The sequence below is a fragment of the Botryllus schlosseri genome, chromosome 3 (assembly GCF_051294905.1).
Source record: "Botryllus schlosseri isolate E-star chromosome 3, Bs_hap1, whole genome shotgun sequence".
Taxonomy (NCBI): Eukaryota; Metazoa; Chordata; class Ascidiacea; order Stolidobranchia; family Styelidae; genus Botryllus; species Botryllus schlosseri.
The window spans coordinates 505,902-526,972 of NC_137238.1; the positions used below are offsets into that span (position 1 = coordinate 505,902).

Genomic DNA, 21,071 nt, shown 5'->3' on the forward strand with positions numbered 1-21,071 from the left:
TAAGGCATTGCGGGGAATTGATTTCAGACGTGTTCTGGGTTGAGGACAGTTGTGATTTTTTTAGTGAGAACATATTGATGCTTCCTCGTAACTTGCAAAATTTTAAACGTCTACCTCGAATATTTCCACCCTTTTTCGGCGGTCAAATTCGTCCATGTATTTCCGAAATTCCCTATACTTTTACATGTAAAATAGGACAATCGGACTTTCGCGAACGGAATTTCACTGCGCAAAGTCAAGCGTGACGGATCTAAACTGAAAAACAATGAGTCGTCGCTCCATCCTACAATCTCTATAATGTAGCCTAGTGAACAGAAAGGAAGATGTCAAAACGAATAAGTAGGCCTACAATCTTCCAATGTAACATCCACCTCGGCCTAATGCCCGATGAAACAGTGTACGATATTGATCTGTCGGATGTGATAATTTTTTCTTTGCTTTTTTTCATTCGCTTTCTGTGTGTAGGCTATCCGTTTTTTCATCGTTTGCGTATACACAGAAAATAGTTTGGGCAATTCTGTACCGGTATCATCGGCTGTCAACGGCCACTCAATTAATACCGCACAAAGTCTTATCAATTATAGCATTGTCTACGAGTTTACGGGATTCGAACAGATAGTCGGCCGCGGAGAACTTATCGCTGAATAAGGCATTGCGGGGAATTGATTTCAGACGTGTTCTGGGTTGAGGACAGTTTTGAATTTCTTTTAGTGAGAACATATTGATGCTTCCTCGTAACATGCAAAATTTTAAACGTCTACCTCGAATATTTCCACCCTTTTTCGGCGGTCAAATTCGTCCATGTATTTCCGAAATTGCCTATACTTTTACATGCAAAATAGGACAATCAGACTTTCGCGAACGGAATTTCACTACGCAAAGTCAAGCGTGAGGGATCTAAACTGAGAACGAGTATAGATAACTAACCTACGGATAGATACCAGAGATGAGCATGGATTAGGATTAGGATTTGAAAAAAAGGATTTGTGAAATTTTGTCGGATTTGGATTGGATTTGGATTAGACATTTTTTTCAGAACGGATTAGGATTTGGATTGGATTTACCTATTTTCTGGGAGATTGAAATGTCGTGTGGCGAATGGCAATAAACTTTATTCAGATCAGTGATTAATGTACTTATGTTTACTAAGTTGTCTTGAATCAAGTGAATCGTTCTTGTGAAAGACAATTTTCGAATCCCTCCATTGCATAAATTTGTATTTTTTCTAAATTTCCAGTTAGAATCGGATCTCATCTGTACCTTTACGTACCAATTTATCGCCTTACTACCGTAAGCATCGAATTTTGCGAGTTAATGAACTATATCGCTTCGAAGTATCGAAAGTTGTTCACAAATATTTCTCCAATAGTCTGCCTTCTGTGTTTGATGACTTTTTCATACCTGCTAAACATGTCCATTCCCATTACACGAGATCCTCGTCTAAAGGAAACATCTACTTACCCCCACCCAATAGCAACCTAACTAAGAGATCTATCGACTACTCGGGACCTATCATCTGGAATGCATTACCACCACATATCCGTGAATTGCCTTATAATAGATTCAAAAAAGCCCTACTTGATCACCTCTTATCGTTACACTAACACTGTTGCCCTACCTCGCCCAGACATTGCTTCATTGATCATTTGCTACCATTGTTTGATTTTTTTTCTATTTTCCTTTCTTAACTAAACATTTTTTTACAGCCAGACTGTTCAGAGTCAAGTGTACCTGTTTGATGCTGGTGTGATCAGACAAGATGACCTTCACGGTCTTATCGATCATTCCTATCTAATACCGAATACTGTGCACGCATATTTTCTGTACCACCATCACTGCCGTTTGTTATGTATTTTGATTCGATGAAAATAAAGACTCTCTCGCTCTCTCTTAGGATTGGACATGGACTTGGATATGAAAAAGTTATTGATTAGGATTTTGATTTGGATTTGAAGGTTCGGATTTGGATTGGATTAGGACATAGAAATTTCAAATCCGCTCATCTCTGATAGATACGCAACACCCTTCCTCACGCTTGCTTGCCCGGAGGTAATCACTGCTCAGCAATCTGAACGCAACGTAATTGCCAATCCCATAGCTGACGACCAGCGCGCTTTAATTCAATAAAGTTGATCTTATTTGAAAGCTACTGTTGCACTGATTCTGAAAACATACATTAAAATCTAATCAGGGCAATGGAACCCCCTTGAAATACACTTTAAAGTTTGAAAATCGGCATTGTTCTAAACAATCGCAGCGACGCAGCACAATGACCATAACAATGGCCCTTGCGTGGTTGCGATTGTTCAGAACAATGTTAATTTTCAGACTTTGAGGTGTATTTCAAGAGGGTTTCATTGCCCTTATTAGAATTTAATGCATATTTTCAGGATCAGTACGACAGTAGCTTTCAAATAAGATCAACTTTATTGAATTTAAGTGCGCGGGTTGTCAGCTATGGGATTGGCAATTATGTTGCGTTCATATTGCTGAGCAGTGATTTCCTCCGGGTAAGCAAGCGTGACGATGGGTGTTGCGTATCTATCCGTAGGTTAGTTATCTATAGAACGAGAACGAGAATGAGTCGTCGCTCCATCCTACAATCTCTATAGTGTCGTCAAGCCTACGTCTTCTAGCGAATACAAGTATGGCTCCTAAATTATTGAACCCCCTAAGATTAACATGAAATGCCCACAGTAACAAGGGGTATGATCGCTAAAAAGGTTAAGAAGCAATGCTATTACCATGGCTCAATAATGATTTTATTTAAGTTGTTGATATGTTTCAATAATAATCGAAGGCAAAATCTGACGATGATTTAATTTGACTTAGGCAATCACGACTATATCAAAACCAGAATTAGGCTACACCGCTCAAATGCTCTGATATCAGATCAATATTCAGTAGATTTTAAAATAATCTACATAAAATTGTGGCACGTCAAAGGTCGACTATAAGCTGCAATATTATAAACCGACAGTTTTACGATATCATGATTCATCCTCTCGCATGATATCAATAATTCATTAATTAAAAAAAATATGCCCGGCAAATAAAAACAATTTTATTCAAATATTTGTAAATGTGATTTATTTTCGTGTCAAGCGTGAATAGTAGAATTGTAAATTACATTTCCACGATGTTTGTGGAATGCCTGTCTGCAAGGTCCCTTCAAATAAGGAATACTTGGGAAATATACATTGAATATCTGTATTAATGATGCTGCGGCCCGCGGCGTCATCAAAAACCAGGAAATTTGTCCGCGAGCACATTTGAGTTTGAGACCTCTGGTTTAGATATTCCGTGTAACTTGGTGCAGTCACTACTGGGTCGCTGAATAATTGCCTAGACTCTTGCATCTGCCTATTCAAGTGCCTTCTATTAGGGACGGTGGAGATCCCTGATCTATAGGACCCTTTCCGTATTCTTGGACTTAACATCTTAAATTGATGTTGTGATTTCATGGTTGTGTAATTGACTTTTCCACTTATAATTCAACTAATTAAGTTTCCTTTTCAAATGAAGGGACTGTGTAGGAGATCCCTGTTATCGTCCAACCATGAAATATAACCGAGAGACATCCTGTCCTAGAGTAATATGCCTTTGGTATAAAACTACTGATTCGAGAGAATCAGTAGACTCTTTTGCTAAACCTACTTGTAACAATGTCTGAAACATATTCGTATGTCTTGTGTAATATTGGCGTCTTAAGAAGATCTCACCAGGATACAGGATTCCAGGTTAAGTAGTCAGCCAGCTGAACCTATAATACTTTGGTTAGCTATACTTCTACTTCCAGGAACGATATCTTTGCATTGTTGCAGTGGTCAGACAATAAGGATGCACATTATACTTGTAGCCCTGATACACATGTGCCACTGCTTAAATATCTAAATAATTTTCCGAAAAACCTTGGCATAGTCAGCGATGGGCAAGCAGAAAGTGTAACCCAATATCTGAAAATGATGGGGGTAAAAAACCAGAGTAGATTGGAGCTTACATATGTTAGCTGACTATTGCTCGAGTATCAAACTAGATAACCCACAGAATTATGGGTTATTCGCGTGAATTTGGACCCTGAAACTCGCACTTTACTTGTCCTGCAGAAGAAATATCAGTTTAATCAACCAAATAAACCAGTACAAATGGTTATTTGAATTTATCGCAAATATCGATATTCTGGCATGTTTATGCTACTACGACTTCCATATTCCCTCTCAGTAGTTTTTAAGCTCCTCTTCTGACTATATTTTAACGGGAAGATCTATATCATTGCAGAACAATTCCGTCGACGACTACGACTATCTCAATAATATTGTCGATTGTTCTTGAAGTCATTTGTCAAATGATAGTAGCATGAAATTTACTTCGCTCCGCATTGTTAGCCACTGCTATTGGATACTCTTCATGAATGTTCTATTGTGTGCGTGTCGTCCTTGCTGTTACAATAGTATAATACAATATCGAACATTCATCTGTCGAGAACGTTCCTGTCAAGGTTCGGTTGTACGCTTTAACGACACTGTACAAAATGCCTTCTGATCTGATGAGAGATTAATCTTAAATTGACGATGCCTCGCATTCATACTACTCATTTTTCTCACCAATAACTATTCAAAGAGACAAGACAGTGTCCGTTTCTGATGCGCGAGGCATGTATCAAGTCCAGTGGCGGCTCGTGACAATATCGGGCGGTGGGGCAAGGGCTGCGAGCGACTTTTATCAACATGACGTCACAATGGCGTTTTCCAACGTTAAAAAGTAACTTTAATATGATGGTCACATGAATTTCCCGACAACAGTGATTTTAACGTAGGTGCCGCGAGAGGTTTGCCGGTGAGCCGTGACTTGAAGTGTGGTAACAAATGTTTTATTCATTTTTTTTTTAATCAAAGGATTATTTTACATAATGTACGTGAACTAAGAATCGTCCCTATGCCACGAATCAATTATCAGGTCATCCTTAGTAGCATGCGTTATGATTTCATGGTAGAGTTAGAGATTACGCAAATCGATAGGCCGTCCGAAAGTGTTTCGTACACGATCCTGGTGTGTTACGACCACTGAGCTGGTGGTTACGAGTTACGAACAGGCAATGGCGGCTCGTGACAATATCGGGTGGTGGGGCAAGGGCCGCAAGCGACTTGTTATCAATATGACGTCACAGTAGCGTTTTTCAACGTTCATGATGGCCACATGAATTTCCCGTAAACAATGATTTTTAACGTAGGTGCCGCGAGAGGTTTGCCGGTGGCGTGACTTGAAGTGCGGTAACAAATGTTTTATTCATTGTTTTTTATTCAAATGATTATTTTACAAAATGTACGCGAACTAAGAATCGTTCCCATGCCACGAATCAATCATCAGGTTATCCTTAGTAGCATGCGTTATGATTTCGTGGTAGAGATTACGCAAGCGCCGAGTAAGACTATACCAAAAATACACAGACCAACTACCTACAAAGAGCATTCGCATGACACCTTGTGGTGTTTTAATCGTTCCATGCTCAGCAATTCTGTAAAGTGCTGCAGCGCCTCCGACCCGATTTGTATATGGATTCTCGTCCCGAAAGCGAGTCAAATCGATTTGCCCTCGTCCGAAAGTGTTTGGTACACGATCCTGATGCGTTACGACCAGGGGATAGGCAATCAAAGCGGTGGCACCCATAAACGTAAAACATTATAAAAAGCCAGCTGTTATCCATGGAAGATTAATTACGAGTCTGCCTGCCATCATTCAAGCAGGAATCAAAGCATTGTGTTAAATTGAAATGCGAGCACATATCGCATTAAACAATTTAAACAATAGATAGAAATTCAGCGTCAACAATCTCGGTAAACAAATGCTGTAGATAGATGTGATATATCGAATCAAGCACATCATTTTGAATAGTCTTTGAGGTACCCTTAGCTACTGTCGCGGTGTCGAGATGTTCGCGCAAAATGCTATCAATGGAAGCCGTGTATTTAATTAGATCCAAAAATACCCCCCTATTGAGAGAGCATTCCTTCTCATCGTGGCCTCGAAGGGGCAATTCATGAACTCCAATAAATTTAATGGCATCAATCACCCGAGAGAGAACATGCCTATTCTTATCTACAAGCTCATTGTGCTTGCAGACTGATACGCGATAACTTTCATTGAGCTGCGACATTACATTTACTCTGCCAAACAATTTACATTTAACTGCACTAGCCATGTGCACTTGGGATTTTTGGTGCGTTTTCAGACGCTCTGACAAATGCTTCAGATCGCGATAACCAATTTTGTTCCAACAAGAGCCACTGCTTCCGGTACCGGCACTGTCGAATAAAAGACAGTAAAAGCAAAACAAGGCGTTTTTATCCTCGCCATAAGTAAGTCATTCATTTTTATCGAAATGCGCTGAAGAAAAGGCACGAGTGCGTTTTCCTCCGGCGTACGATTGGATCAATGGGCAATTTCTAGGCTGATACGGACCTAGTCGCTTTACCTCTAATTTTTGCTCTAAAGGCAGCTGGCTAAACGGCGTACGGAGCAAAGATTCAACACGATTCATGTTCGCACTTGACCTGACTACTTATATGCAGAAATGGAAATGACTATAAATCGAGAGATTGCGTATGCCTAACTGGAAAGGTCAACGAGTTCGGACACATACGCAATTGTTATCTCATAGATTGGACAAGGAAATGTCATATTGAATCCAAAACATCATTCTGAAGAACTACGGATAGCAGCCTCGGAAATTCGGTCCCGGTACAGCTTGGGAGATTCTGGCCTTGAGGCTGGAGACTGTCACACGACACATACGGCTTACGGTCTCTAGTGTCTATATGTCTGCTGCAAAATCGCCTTCGGAAAATATATTACCGAATAAATACGTGGATGAAAGCCGAAAACTTGGTACACTGTTACATGAAATCATCGAGAAGTATAGCCTCATGACCGTTTTCGGTATGGTACACTGTCAAAATTAATACGAACAGATCAACGCCGAATTTTGCGTAATATTTACTGAGGAATCGGCTAATCAAGCGATCAGCTGTTAGCCGCCATCGAAAACGAAACAGCTATCGCGCTTGACAGGGGTTGTAATTGTGAGCAAATGGCCCGAAGGCCACCATTCCACGGTGAAATTGACATTGGAGAATATAAAATAAAACTAAATAATTGAATGCAAACCGAGGATGTTAGTAAACTGTTTCATGATATCATCATCTCATCACCTATCTCAGTATGGAACACAGATACATCGGCTTTTGCGTGAAATCCGCAATGCGTTAGGTAGGCTAAGTGTCAGATCAGCGCACATCTCTACCATACTCGAACTTAATAACGAAATTGCTGCCCTAATCATTGAGTGTCAACCTTGAGACTTGGCACAGCGTTCGATACTAAAATCAAGACATACCATGTAAAAGTTCATGACGGATCTAGCTAAGGAGCATCGTTAAAATCAATGGAGACCAATACCGGCTTTGCGTGAAATATGTTTGCGATACATGACCGATCAGCACACACTCGACTTTGGAAACGGAATTACTACCCTAAACTTTGAGTAGAAACCCTGAAACTTAGGACAGTGTTAAATACCACCATCACGACATGACATACCAAGTTTCAAGAATTATCATGGTGTGAAACACCATCAAAATCGACCTGTACCAGCAACGGTCGACTCAACGCATATCACGGTATCCGAGTTCAGATATAGATACGATTGTTACATCACACCTTAGGGGCGAGCAAGCATATTTGCCCCGGTTGCTCGGCCATTTTACGAATAGGAGAGAGTAAAGCAACGTTTCTTAATTGTGCGCAGCTTTGAGAGAATAGCTAGTGAAAGCTTGTTATGAGCGCTACCGGGGCAAGCCCCGGCTAGGCATTCACAAAGCGAAAACACAGAAGAGAATTCGATTTTCGCGGAGACTTCGCTATGTATGGGCATTTGCAAGCGAAAGCACAAGAAGAACGCGGGTTTCGCTGTGATCTCGATATATATTGAGCGCTGTGCGTCTATAAATGGTTAAATTGTTATTGAACAGAATTTTAGGTGGGGCAATGCCCCAGTTGCCCTATAGGACGAGCCGCCACTGCGAACAGGTGATAGGCAACCAAAGCGGAGGTACCCGGCGTACGATTGGATCAATGGACTGGACAATTTCTAGACCTTTAATTTTCGCTCTAAAGGCAACTGCGTAAACTAGCCTACGTACGGAGCAAAGATTCAATACGATTCATATTCGCACTTGACTTGACCTGACTAATTCCAATGACTAGAACTCGAGAGATTGCGTAAGCCTAACTGCAAAGGTCAACGACTTCGGACACATACGCAATTGTTATCTCATAGATTGGGCCTGTCATATTGAATCCAGAACATCAATTTGAATGGTCTTTGAAGAACTAAGGACAGCAGCCTCGGAACTCGGAACTACATTTTGGCCTTGAAACTGGAGATTGTGACGCAACACATACGGCTTACTGTCTATAAGTCTGCTGCGAAATAGCCGTTGGAAAATATATTAATCAATAAACACATGAATGAAAGCCGTAAACTTAGCATACTGTTACATGAAATCATCGAGAAGTAGCATTCGCAATCTCATAACCCATTCCGGCATGGTACACTGTCAAAATCAATACAAACAGACGAACACCGAACTTTGAGTAAAATAGATCGAGGAATAGGCTGATCGAATGATCAGCTGTTAGCCGACATCGAAAATGAAATAGCTATCGCATTTGACAGGGGATTGTAAGCAAATGGTTTGAAGGCCACAATTTCACAGTGAAATGCACATTGGCGAACATAAAATTATGTGAATATTTGAATGCAAACCGAGAAACTTAGTTAGCTGTTTCATGCGATCATCGAGATATACCATTGGAAATATCATCACCGATCTCGTTATGGAACGCAGACTAGATTAGCACAGACAGACACCGGCTTTTGCGTGAGATCCGCAATGATGTGGGTAGGCTAAGTATCAGATCAGCGCGCATCTCTACCATACTCGACCTCGAAAACGAAATAACTGCCTCAATCATTGAGCGTCAACTTTAAGACTTGGCACCGCGTTCGATACTAAAATCAAGACATACCGTGCAAAAGCTCATGACAGATCTAGGTATGGAACATCGTTAAAATCAATAGAGACCAATAACGGCTTTTGCGTAAATCTGTTAGCGATAAATGAAGAGTCAGCTCTCACTCGACTTTGGAAACGAAATTACCACCCACATAGTTCAGTGACAAACTTAAAACTTGTTACAGCGATCGATACTAACATTAAGACTTACTGTGCCAAATGTCATGACCGATCTCGGTATGGAACGTCAAAATCAATGGAGACCAATGCCGGCTTTTGAGTAAAATCTGTTTGCTGTACAATGTACATGATAGATCAGCACACACTGAACTTCGGAAACGAAATTACTACCCTTATCTTTAAGTAGCAAGCCTGAAACTTGGAGCAGTGCTAAATACTACCTTCACGACATATCATACCAAGTTTCAAGAATTATCATGGTGCGAAACACCGTCAAAATCGACATATACCAGCAAAGGTCGACTCAACGCATGTCATGGTAACCGAGTTCAGATATAGATACGATTGTTACATCACACCTTAAGGGCGACAGGCATAGTTGCCCCACTTGCTCGGCCATTTTACGAATAAGAGAGAGTAAATCACCGTTTCTTTATTGTGCGCGGCTTTGAGAGAATAGATAGTGAAAGCTTGTTATGAGCGCTACCGGGGCAAGCCCCGGCTAGGCATTCACAAAGCGAAAACACAGAAGAGAATTCGATTTTCGCAGAGACTTCGCTATGTATTGGCATTTGTTAGCGAAAGCACAAGAATAATGCTGGTATCGCTGTGATCTCGGTATATATTGATTGCTGTGCGTCTATAAATGGTTAAATTGTTATTGAACAGAATTTTAGGTGGGGCAATGCCCCAGTTGCCCTATAGGACGAGCCGCCACTGATCAAGTCATATAGATAGAATGACGTGAGTCATATGACATGGTCGAGTGAATTGACATAAGTGACTCAAGTCGGGTCATTTTTAATTAATTTTTATCAGTTGATCTATAGTTTTGGGAGTAACGACTTCCGTAGTAAGATGCTCCTAGCGTGAATTGATCAACTTTGATGACCCTGTTCTATCGAGTCTCCCGCCTATACCTTGCTTTTCTGTATATTGCGTTGCGGCCAATTGCATTTTTGAAGTGCGTGATATTGAATTGCAATGTTGAAAAATAAACATTCTCTCTCTCTTCCTATGATCTTTTTTCTTATTAAATGAATGACTAATCTATACTTCGACTGGTTCCTTATATTATTTGAATCGTGTGGTGTTTAGAACAGATCACATTACTAAGAAAACGATTCTGAACACACACGAGAGCCACACAAGTAACAAAATTTAATCCAATACAACACAATGCCGTACACGCAAAATAATGTTCAATAAGGTTGTTCGAATATATTTTTTTGAAAAATTCAACTGGCTAGTTAATAAAAATGTTGGGTTAGCTCCCCCTAAAAAAACGCTACACATCAAATTTGCATCAATTTAAACCTGTAGAAGTGCAGCTTACAGTGTATAAAATTTTAGATTTATCACAGAAAATTGAAATATTTTATTCTAATACGACTGGTCACTTCAAGAAATTGTTGGGTTGCCCAAAAACATGATACATAGCAAATTTAGCTCAATTCCAACCCATGGAAGATACTGATTTTTTGAAAAAATAGTGTTTACGGTAATAGTATTTAATGTCAATAATAGCGATATAATTTCGCACGATACTATTATTTTTCAAATCCAAAATCTCGACTCTAAAAATTCGCTAGTTGGAAAATCGAGCGACGATTCTTCGGGCTAGAATTGAGCGATATTTTATCTTTAATGTTTTTTTTTATGGACAGCCTAACAATTTCATAGAGAAGCTAGTACAATTTGAAAAAAATATATTTCATTTTTATAATAAATTTAAAATAGTTTATTCTTACTGCTACAACAGTGGTTAGAATTGAGCAAAATTTGATGTGAACTTTTTTTTATTTGACAACCCATAGTTTCATAGAATACCCAATAAAATCTGAAAAAACTTATTTTTAAAAAGCCTCGAATTGTTCAAGTTTCGTACAATTCCCGCACATTTTTCACAGACTGCGCCCAATTCTCCATCCATCTGTTTTCCCCATCCAGATTAATTTCCTCCTGGCGCGATATCGAACTCACAAGCTCGGAATAGACCTTCAAGAACTGGTCGAAGCATTCGTCTCTCTTCTTGATTGACGATATGTGGGACAATGTTGTTTTCTTGCACGGAATATCCTCTGTAAAAGATTGTCAAACAGTCTTGTACAAAGTATACTGGGTTTTCAAAATGCATACCTAAATCTACAACTAGAACTACTCACTTTTCAAAACGCCTTAACTAGAACTTCAACTACACATTATTCGACAGCTGTAATTAGAACTAGAACTATTCACTATCCAAGATGAGCAACTATAACTATAACTACAACTACTGGATTTTCTTCAGCAACAACTGCTCACTTCAAGAATATGCAACTAGAACTAGAAGTACTCACTTTTGACATTGTACAATTAGAACTTGAACTACTCTCTTTTCAAAATTAGCAACTGGAATTAGAACTAGAGCTATTCAATTTTCAAAAGACGTAATTGGAACTATAACTAATCACTTTTAAAGGTAGCAACTGCAATTAGTACTAGAATTACTCAATTTTGAAAACGTGCAACTAGAACTAGAATTACGTAATTTCAAAGGTGGCTACTAGTATTAGAACTACTACCTATTAAAAATTTGCAATTGGAACTAGAACTGCTGGTACCCACGATTGAAAAGCAGCAACTAGAATTAGAACAAGATTTACCCAATTTTATAAATGTGCGACTAGAATTACAACTACTCACTTATTCAAATTAGCAACTAGAACTAGAACTACTACCTTTTCTATATCTGCATCTAAATTTAGGACTAGAACTAGTCACTCCTCAGAATCTGCAACTAGAACTAGAAGTAGAACTAGTCAAAACACACTAGATAGTGTTTCAAAATTACAAAACAAAGGTTCAGCCTTGCAGGTTACTAGTGAACGAAACAAATTCGGTACCTGTTACTTCAGTGACATCATCTTTGGGAAATTCCTTCAATTCCAATCCGTGCCAAACTTTGGGGCCGCGCAACAAGGAAGGTTTGTACGAGGTGTCGTGCAGATCGATGCCGGCCACTTTTTTTCTCAGCAGAATGCTGGTAGGTTCCTGTTTCACCTCAATTTCTGCGGAAAGAATACTATTGTAAGAAGGGGTGCTTTCTAATAGACTGTATCCAGAGGTAACTAAGTATTTTTGCCTTACGGCAATATTTTCGCCTACACAACACTACTTCAAGTAGTTATGAATTTAATCTACCCTTCATAGAACAGTTTTAAGGCCATAATTCAAGGCATCACTTTTCCTTCTACTTGAGTAGTAAATTTGACTACTTTTGTAAGGAACAATTGACTCTATGCAGACCTGAGTAGCAAAGCTGACTCCTGTAGTAACTATTAACTCTATGCCAGGGGTTCTCAACAAGGGTTGTAATGACTAGAGTCATTTTGGGTCACTCAATTTAACTCGAGTCATTTTTTCAAAGGCGTAAAATTACTTGACTCGAGTCAATTTTTGTATTGACTCAACTTGTACTTGGGTCATTGTACATGACTCGGACCAAGTCATATGACTCGAGACTAGGACGGCCAAGACAGACAATTCAATGTAACTTGGAAGAATAGTAAAGTCACCACAGGATTCCTCTTTTGTCTATCAGCCCTGATACTTGGAAAATACGGCCAAAAACTGTTTAAACTGAGGAAAATTACGATGTTATGAATTCAAGGCATTTTATATTTTTTGAACAGAGTTGAAAAAGTCAGTTGAACCTGATTGAACTGAAACCTGAATAGTGAACATAATGACTCAGACTTGAGTCAAAACACCATGACTCGGACCCGACCCGCTGATAGCTGACTTGGACTCGGACTTGACTCAATGTTGAATTGAAAATGACTCGACTGGACTCGAGTCAAAACTATGAAAGTGAGATTGACTTATAACTCAGAACGTTGGGACTTTTGGTTACAACCCTGTTCTCAACCCTTGTTTGGCCGTGGCCCATTTTCCGGTTTGAAAATGTTCTGTTCTCTTATCCAAGAGTCATAATCCTGTTCAATGCGCCGATATGCCTATTTCTCTAAAACAGGGGTTCTCAACCCGCGGCCCGCGGGCCGCATGCGGCCTGCCGACGATTCTTTTGCGGCCCGCGACATCTTTCAGTATGAACGCAATTACTACTGGTACAGTATTGTTATGTTCTTCCAGTATTGTTATGGAAGAACAGTTGTTGTAACAAAGCCTAGAAGCTTGAAATGATAGCACTATAGTTTTATCAGGAGTTATACAGTTAGCTTGGTTTCAAGCCCAGCAATCCATATTTCGAGGCATTTTTAAAATTGCCGACGACGTGACAGACGCATTGTTCAAAATTGCTTGGATTATCGATAAACCGAAGAGTCTGCTAGAGAATGTGTGACTTCAATATAAATTTGACGTACTGTGCGAATATTCGCTGTTTCCGGAATTTAGCAGCAAGTCCAACATCACCTGACAAAATTCGAGGGTACAGTTGTCTGATTCAACAGTCACCAGAAGAGTAACAGCTATCTCAGTCGATCTTTCATCGCATGTTTTGAAACATAGTACGTTGCCACTCATAGACTACTTTAGCCTAGCATTGGACGAATCCATCGACTGCACACAGTGCACACACATTGCATAGCAACTTATCCAGGTGCGTTTTATCAGAGTAGACATATTTCCAGAGGAAATGCTGACGGGGCAAACGTGGGAAGGGGACCAGTGAAAAACATAAATTTGAAAAAGCTGGCTTCTGTAACTAATGGTGTATGGCTCCAGCCATGGAAGGAAAGGAGCGAAGAGTTGATTGGTTTGCTCACAAATGTCCCCGAAAATCTGACTTCTTATATCACTGAGAGCTCAAAGTGATAATAACCTCTGTAACGAAAATGTCACCGTAATTTTACACTTGCTCGCTCACGCATTGAAACAGCGAGTTCGGTTCTCTGGTGGAAGGGTTTGAAGTGTACATATACCAACATGGAAACGAATAGAATGTACGCTCCCTGAAGGGATTTACTTGCGCCACTTGAAGATAAATATCCTCACAAAAAACAGCAACTGCAAACTTACGAACGCTCTCCATTAATGCTTTAGAATGCATAAAAATGTACTAAATTCCCGTATAAGACTGGTAAATAGGCTACAGTAGCCTAAATTTAATAGTGGTTCACAAATACATGGTGATAATGTTCTGCGGCCCGCGGCGCCTTTTAGTGTGAAAATGCGGCCCGTTATACGAGGGAAGTTGAGAACCACTGCTCTAAAATATGCGCATTTGTCTCTTATTAATCATATATAAATGTAGACCTCCAGCGTGCCATAAGTTTTCAAGCTGAATAAATTTCCTCCAACAAACGACCAACAAAGTAATTTCGGGCACCTTCGAGCTTCTCTCTCAATTTGGGGGTTTGCGGAAGTTACGGCCTTACCAGATCGTAAAACTCTTGTGTACCATGGCCGTTCGTTGTTCCACTCACGTTGTGAAACCCAATGGCCTAATCCTCACATCCATTGTGTGATTGGGGTTCAAGTTACACTATAGTTGGGAATAATATAACCATTCTGGGCCAGCTTAACAAATCTTAAGTGAATTGGATATACTACAGAGAATTGGAAAAAAAAAATTTAATTTGCAAAATTCACAAGTTGTACATTGTATATAGTATGTCTTGTACCTGCTGAAGTTACAATGTCAGAACATTCAATCCAATGATACAATCAATTCTTGTGACTCTCACATTATGTACAATGATTTCAAAGCTTAAAATTTTAAACCGGCTCCAAAGATGAATGTGTTGCGCTAAAACCTCAATCCATTACGATCCGCTGTGGCGTTGCCGTATAATTTAAGAGGAAGTTTTCCAAATAACTTTGTGACAATCTTAAAATGCCCCTGGGGCCTAGTGTTTGAGAACCCCTGAACAAGTAGAAAAATTTCAGCTATTCCAGATTTGATTAGGATTAGAATTATAGCTACTAAGACTTTTTCCAAACTACATAAAAATTAGAATAATGGCTGCACACTGTACACAGTTATTCCCAAATTGGACTAAAATTCGAATTATGGCTACACAGTTTTATTTCAAATTATATTAGAATTAAAATTACAGCTACAAAGTTTTTTACAGAGTAGATTACAATTAGAATGATGGCTACACAGTTTTTTTAGATCATAATTGCAATTACTGAAGTCACGAAAAACTTCGACATTGAATCCAGTTCATATTGTTCATCAGTTCATATTGAATCATAATTGATTGTCATAAGCACGAGAATGGCAAATGTCTGTAAAGCAAGCTTGGCTTGTTTTATATGATACAGTTAGCATTTTCAGGAAAACCGGATTAGAATTAGGTTACTGGCATTTCACTCTAATTAGTCTAATTATTATCTTGCTGTCCAAGTCTGACTCTATGCCTCAACTTACGTCCTGTGATGACATCGTCAATTGTTATAAAATGGTCGAATTGCTCCAACAGTTTCGAGCTAGTTTGCGAAATATGCAGCAGATAATTCTTGGCTACGTCGTACGCTTTGTCTTTGAGTTCAAACGCGTTGTCGTGGATTCCCACAATGTTTTCCTCCTGGCATAACAAATTATTCGTTACAATGGAAATAGAGAATCAGTGAGAATTTTATGTCATAACAGTGTGAAATTTACACGGAAGTTCAAATATGAACCTTTTATGCGACCACAATCAATATAATGGCAGTTGTAATTCACATTCAAGATAATTTGCTATTTTTTCAACTATACCTCTTTCATTGCACTTTATGACAATACTGTGGATTATTCACGACTCAACAGATATGTCATTACATGTTCCATATGTTGCTGTACGACCAATCAAAGTGTGCAACTGTGCACCAGGGCTGTTCAAAAACAACTTTTTTTCCCGGATTCCAGCCATTCACTGATTACATTGTCAGGTTACCCTAAAAAACGCTGCGCACCAAATTTAGTTCAATTCTAACGAGTATAGGACTCCGCAGATCCAATTAAAATTTTTCTGTCAACCCCATTAAATTGTTGAGCTGTCTTCAAAGACGTTGCAAAACAAATTTGAGTCAATTCCGACCAGTAGAAGCGGAGTTATGTGAGTTTTTCGATGATAAATCGCGGATAATCCACCGATCAATGATAATCCTCTCACATAACTCCGCTTCAACTTGTCGGAATTGACTCAAATTTGTTTTACAACGTCTTTGAAGACAGCTCAACAGTTCCATGCGGTTGGCAGAAAAATTTTAATTGGATCTGTGGAGTCCTATACTCCTTAGAATTGAACCAAATTTGGTGTGCAGCGTTTTTTAGGGTAACCTGACAATTTAATCAGTGAATGGCTGGAATCCGGGAAAAAAAAGTTATTTTTGAACAGCCCTACTGTACACTGTACAGTGTACAGTCTGCCACAGTAGATAATTGTATCCAATCATAGTGGCCAGCGCTAAATGTAAAAGTGATGATTAAAACTAAAAGCAAACCTGGCGTGTCTCTTCTTTTTTGATCAAATCTTGCAGCATATCTTCCTGGTTGGGATGACCCAGCGTAGGCCGGAGTGTCTTTTTATGGTCGCCCTGAAAATCAAGTCATTCTCAGTTGTATTTGGTCATGTTTCAACACAGCTGATCTTTGTAATCGGATCGGATAATGTACTACAATTTCTGACATTTCTGAAATTGCTACGATAGAACTGTACCGTGAAAAACAAGCCAAGTTTGCTGTAGAGCAGGGGCGGGCAACATACGGCCTGCAGACAGTTTCCCGTCTTACATTATAATGGCCCGCGGCCCCCAGTCTGACAAGATTCCCCACTACTTGCTTAAACGTCAAATTTTAGTGACTGTATGTTATTATATACGTGTGTGCGCAGCGTGCTAGAGTAGAGCTTATATGCGTAAGTTCGTAGAAGCGAGAAAACTTGCATTATCGACATTTACCATGTACGCTACTCAACCCTAATAGATTGATATGTTGGTAAATTTGGGGTACCAGGCTTATCGAACACCTTGAAATCTTAATTAAGGATCGCATCATAATGTCCTATATGGTGTGGACATGAAGCAAATCGCGCGGCTCAGTGAGATTGGTCTACATCACACTTTCCATTTGGCTAAAGTCAATTTGACGGTAATTTTTGACCGGTTTGCCGAGCATTAAATTTGATAAAACTGGTATCAATTGAAAGCTACCTTGGTACTGATTGCGAAAATATAAATTTGTATTCTGCTCGTGGCCCCGTAACCCCCCAAAATAAGCCTCGAATGCTGCATTGTAACGGAGTTCGGTATTATAACGCAACCATACCGTCTGAGTAACTCAGGAGCAAGTGCACACGAGAGGGATAGTGTGATTGCTCAATCGGGTACGTAACAATGGCCAATACGCTTGAGGTTTGCGCTGCTCTAACTTGCTCCTGACGGCATGGTTGTGTCACAATTCCAAATTCCGTTACGATGCAACATTCGAGGCTGATTTTGGGGGGTTCCAAGGCAACGAGGAGATTTTTTTTTATATTTTCGCGATCAGTACCGCTTTCGAATGATACCCGTTTTATCAAATTTTGCGATCGGCAAGCCAGTCACTATAGGACACCATGATTGCACCGCATGTTAATTGATCAGCGAGAAGCAGACATGGCGGCCCCTGTGTGAAGATGCTGTTCTCAAGTCTACATTATATCTTCGTCATTATCGGCGAGAAATGGCTTTGAAGTTACATTGCTGTCGTTAAAATACATTCATTAAATATGATTTATTCCGTGTGTGGCTAAATGGGCGAATAATGAATCGATTCAGCTATCCGGCCCACCAAGTACTTAATTTTCCTATATCCGGCCCGCCGACTCGAGAAGTTGCCCGCCCCTGCTGTAGAAACATTCTTCATTCTTGAACTTGTGAGAAAGAAATCTGTTTTGATATGAAAACGGTTCAATGTCCAAGTTTTCGCGTGTTCAGTAATTCTAATTCTGATCTGATTTGCAAAAAATGTGCAGTGATAACTCTAAATCTGATATAATTTGGAAAACATTGTGCAGTTATCATTCTATTTCTAATCAAATTTGTAAGATACTGTGCAGATATAATTTTAATTCTAATCTACTTTGAAAAACTGTATGAATATCATTCTAATTCTAATCTAATTTGGAAAAATTTGGGTGCATTCATCATTATATTTCTAATCTGTTTTGAAAACAAATGCACAGTTATCATTCTAATTCGAATCTAATTTGGAAAATATGTGCAGTTATCATTCTAATTCTAATCTACCTTGAAAAAAACTGTGCGGATACCATTCTAATTTTAATCTAATTTGTAAGCTACTGTGCAGTTATTATTTTAATTCTAACCTACTTCGAAAAAAGTGTAGTTATCAGTGTAATTCTAACATAATTTGTGCAGTTGCCATTGTAATTCTAATCTAATTTGGAAAGAGTGTGCAGTTATAACTTTAATTCTAATCTAATTTGGATATGCTGAAAATTTTCTAGCTGTCCCTTTTTAGCCGATACCTTTATTTGACTCCACTGCGATTCCTTAGCGGCGAAGCGATCTTTGATGAGTTGCTGTTCTTCTCGCAGCTTTTTCAAATCGTTTTGCAGAATTTCTTCCAGCACGATTTGCGGGAGCTCGGCAAAATCCTCTTCCAGCTCTTGAAGCTGTTTTCGGAACTCTGCCGACAATATTGCTTTACATTAAATCCAGACCAATACCGGGATTTTTAGTCGGTACCCGTGAAGCTGATAACGTGACACCTATTCATTGATAATCCTGATATATTGAGCCGAATTATAGAAATATACATCTAGCGCACATTTCCAAAACTTAATAGCATTTATTAACACAGCTTTACAGCAATTACTGTGTTTGGACATAAAATAAACTAGAAAGATTACATCTGGACCACTGCCGTGCTGTGATGTCACGAAAATACGAATATTTCTTCGCCTTTCATACCGATATCCAGTAGATAGATATTCAACTCCAAAAGTTGAAATGACGTTCTGAAACTAATCTTTTATTGCTAGGATATGACTGAACCATCAAATTTAAAAAAAAACGCTGACAATGTCATGAAGCTTGGTCGGAATATCATGAAAATATGCATTTGCAATTTACCTTGTAAGGCGATGTTGTGAAATTCTTTAGTCTGAGCTTCGTAATTCAGCAATTTCGCCACAATCACGTCCCCATATTGCTCAAAATTGTCCTGCAAAGCAATAATAATAATAATCTGATATCGTAAAAGAGCATATACGATACTATACTATAGGCTACTATGTATATCGTATAAATATCTGTATAGTTTAGAATATGATGGTGTAATCATAAACACAAATTGGGTATGGAGCTATTTACTCAAGTAGTTATGTTATACGCTACTTCCTGTCCTGCTTAACAGATTTCAAACAATACTAACTACATTATAAACTTTGGATTTTAAAAAGTATATGGTAGCATAGTGTCCTATATGGTATGGATACGAGGCAATCTCACGGCTCAGTGAAATTGGTCTACGTCGCACTTTCCATTTGACTGAAGGCAATTTGACGGTAATTTTTGACCGGCTTGTCGAGCATTAAATTTGATCAAACGGGTATCAATCGTAAGCTGCCGCAGTACTGATTGCGAAAATATAAATTTTATTCTGTTTGTGATCCTGGGACCCCTCAAAATCAGCCTGGAATGTTGCATTGTAACGGAGCTTGGTATCGTGATGCAGCTATGCCGTCTGGGAGCAGGTGAGAAGCAGCAAAAACCGCAAGCGTATTGGTCATTGTTGCGTAACCGATTGAGCATTCACACTCTCACTCTCGTGCGCACTTGCTCCTGAGCTGCTCAGATGCGTCACAATACCAAACTCAGTTACAATGTAACATTCGAGGCTGATTTTGGGGAGTTCCAGGACCACGAGCAAAAAATTTTTTATATTTTTGCAATCAGTACCGCAGTAGCTTTCGATTGATACCCGTTTGATCAATTTTAATGCTCGGCAAGCCAGTCAAAAACTATCGTCAAATCGCCTACAGCCAAATGGAAAGTGTCCACACCATATAGGACACTATGACAGTAGTTTTGAGTTTTATGAGCGATACAATTGTAATGTGCATGTAAAATAGCCCACGTATCACGATAAGTGAATATATTTTAAAAGATCTTACCTATTTCTAGCGTCATGAGCTGTTTTGCATTAATTACGAATGCGCATCTTGCGTTTATAAAGCACCCACCTCCAATTAACTGCGAAAAGTATGCTATTTTTGGAAAAAATCTGCTTTTCGAGACAATTCACTTGAATACTTTTCATACCTTTTCTACAGCCATTGGATATCTCTTCTTCTAATTGGAATTAAGTTACTTTAGCTTCTACTAGAAGTAGTTTTGAAATGTCTCAGGACTAGACAATGCTACTTCAAATCATGTAAAAAATTACAGCATTACTTCCACTTCAACTTAAGAACGCAAAACTGTAGCCTTGTTTGAGCCTAAGCCAAAATACAATTTACCTGAATATGCTGCGGCCTGGTAACCGACCGTATGCCTTTCTGCTTGTAATAAAACTCTCCCGTAGACAGAAGACCGTCCAAAGTGTCGTGGAGTATAGCTTTGATCTGAAAATAAGGCAAAACATATATTGACAGCAGTCAGAGGATGACGTCTAAGTCTACTCTCCTATGACAAAAGAAACTAATCACATATAAATACGGTTGGTCACCTTTGATTCGAAAAACTCTCCTTGCGGTCTCTCGTTACCAAACACCATGAGTCTGGCTTCGAATTTGGTGTCACGTTTTCTGTAGTTGCTCGAGTTTGCTCGGCTGAAAAAAAAAGGTTTTAAGGCTCAAATATCATTTTGTTGAACGC

General features: G+C 39.2%; 1 protein-coding gene across 1 annotated transcript in view; it reads right to left on the reverse strand.

Annotated features, from left to right (window-relative positions):
• Nucleotides 1–10,400: 10,400 nt before the first annotated feature.
• The window catches only part of LOC145435507 (coiled-coil domain-containing protein 180-like), a 67,632-nt gene continuing 56,961 nt past the window's right edge, over nt 10,401–21,071 (reverse strand). Inside the window, exons 24-31 of the mRNA XM_080312786.1 lie at nt 20,923–21,025; nt 20,714–20,818; nt 19,326–19,416; nt 18,719–18,879; nt 16,692–16,784; nt 15,634–15,790; nt 12,140–12,304; nt 10,401–11,335 (exon numbers count right to left, since the gene is read on the reverse strand). Coding sequence (XP_080168912.1) covers nt 11,130–11,335; nt 12,140–12,304; nt 15,634–15,790; nt 16,692–16,784; nt 18,719–18,879; nt 19,326–19,416; nt 20,714–20,818; nt 20,923–21,025 — 1,081 coding nt within the window. The 3' untranslated portion in view covers nt 10,401–11,129. The remainder of the gene's footprint in view (nt 11,336–12,139; nt 12,305–15,633; nt 15,791–16,691; nt 16,785–18,718; nt 18,880–19,325; nt 19,417–20,713; nt 20,819–20,922; nt 21,026–21,071) is intronic.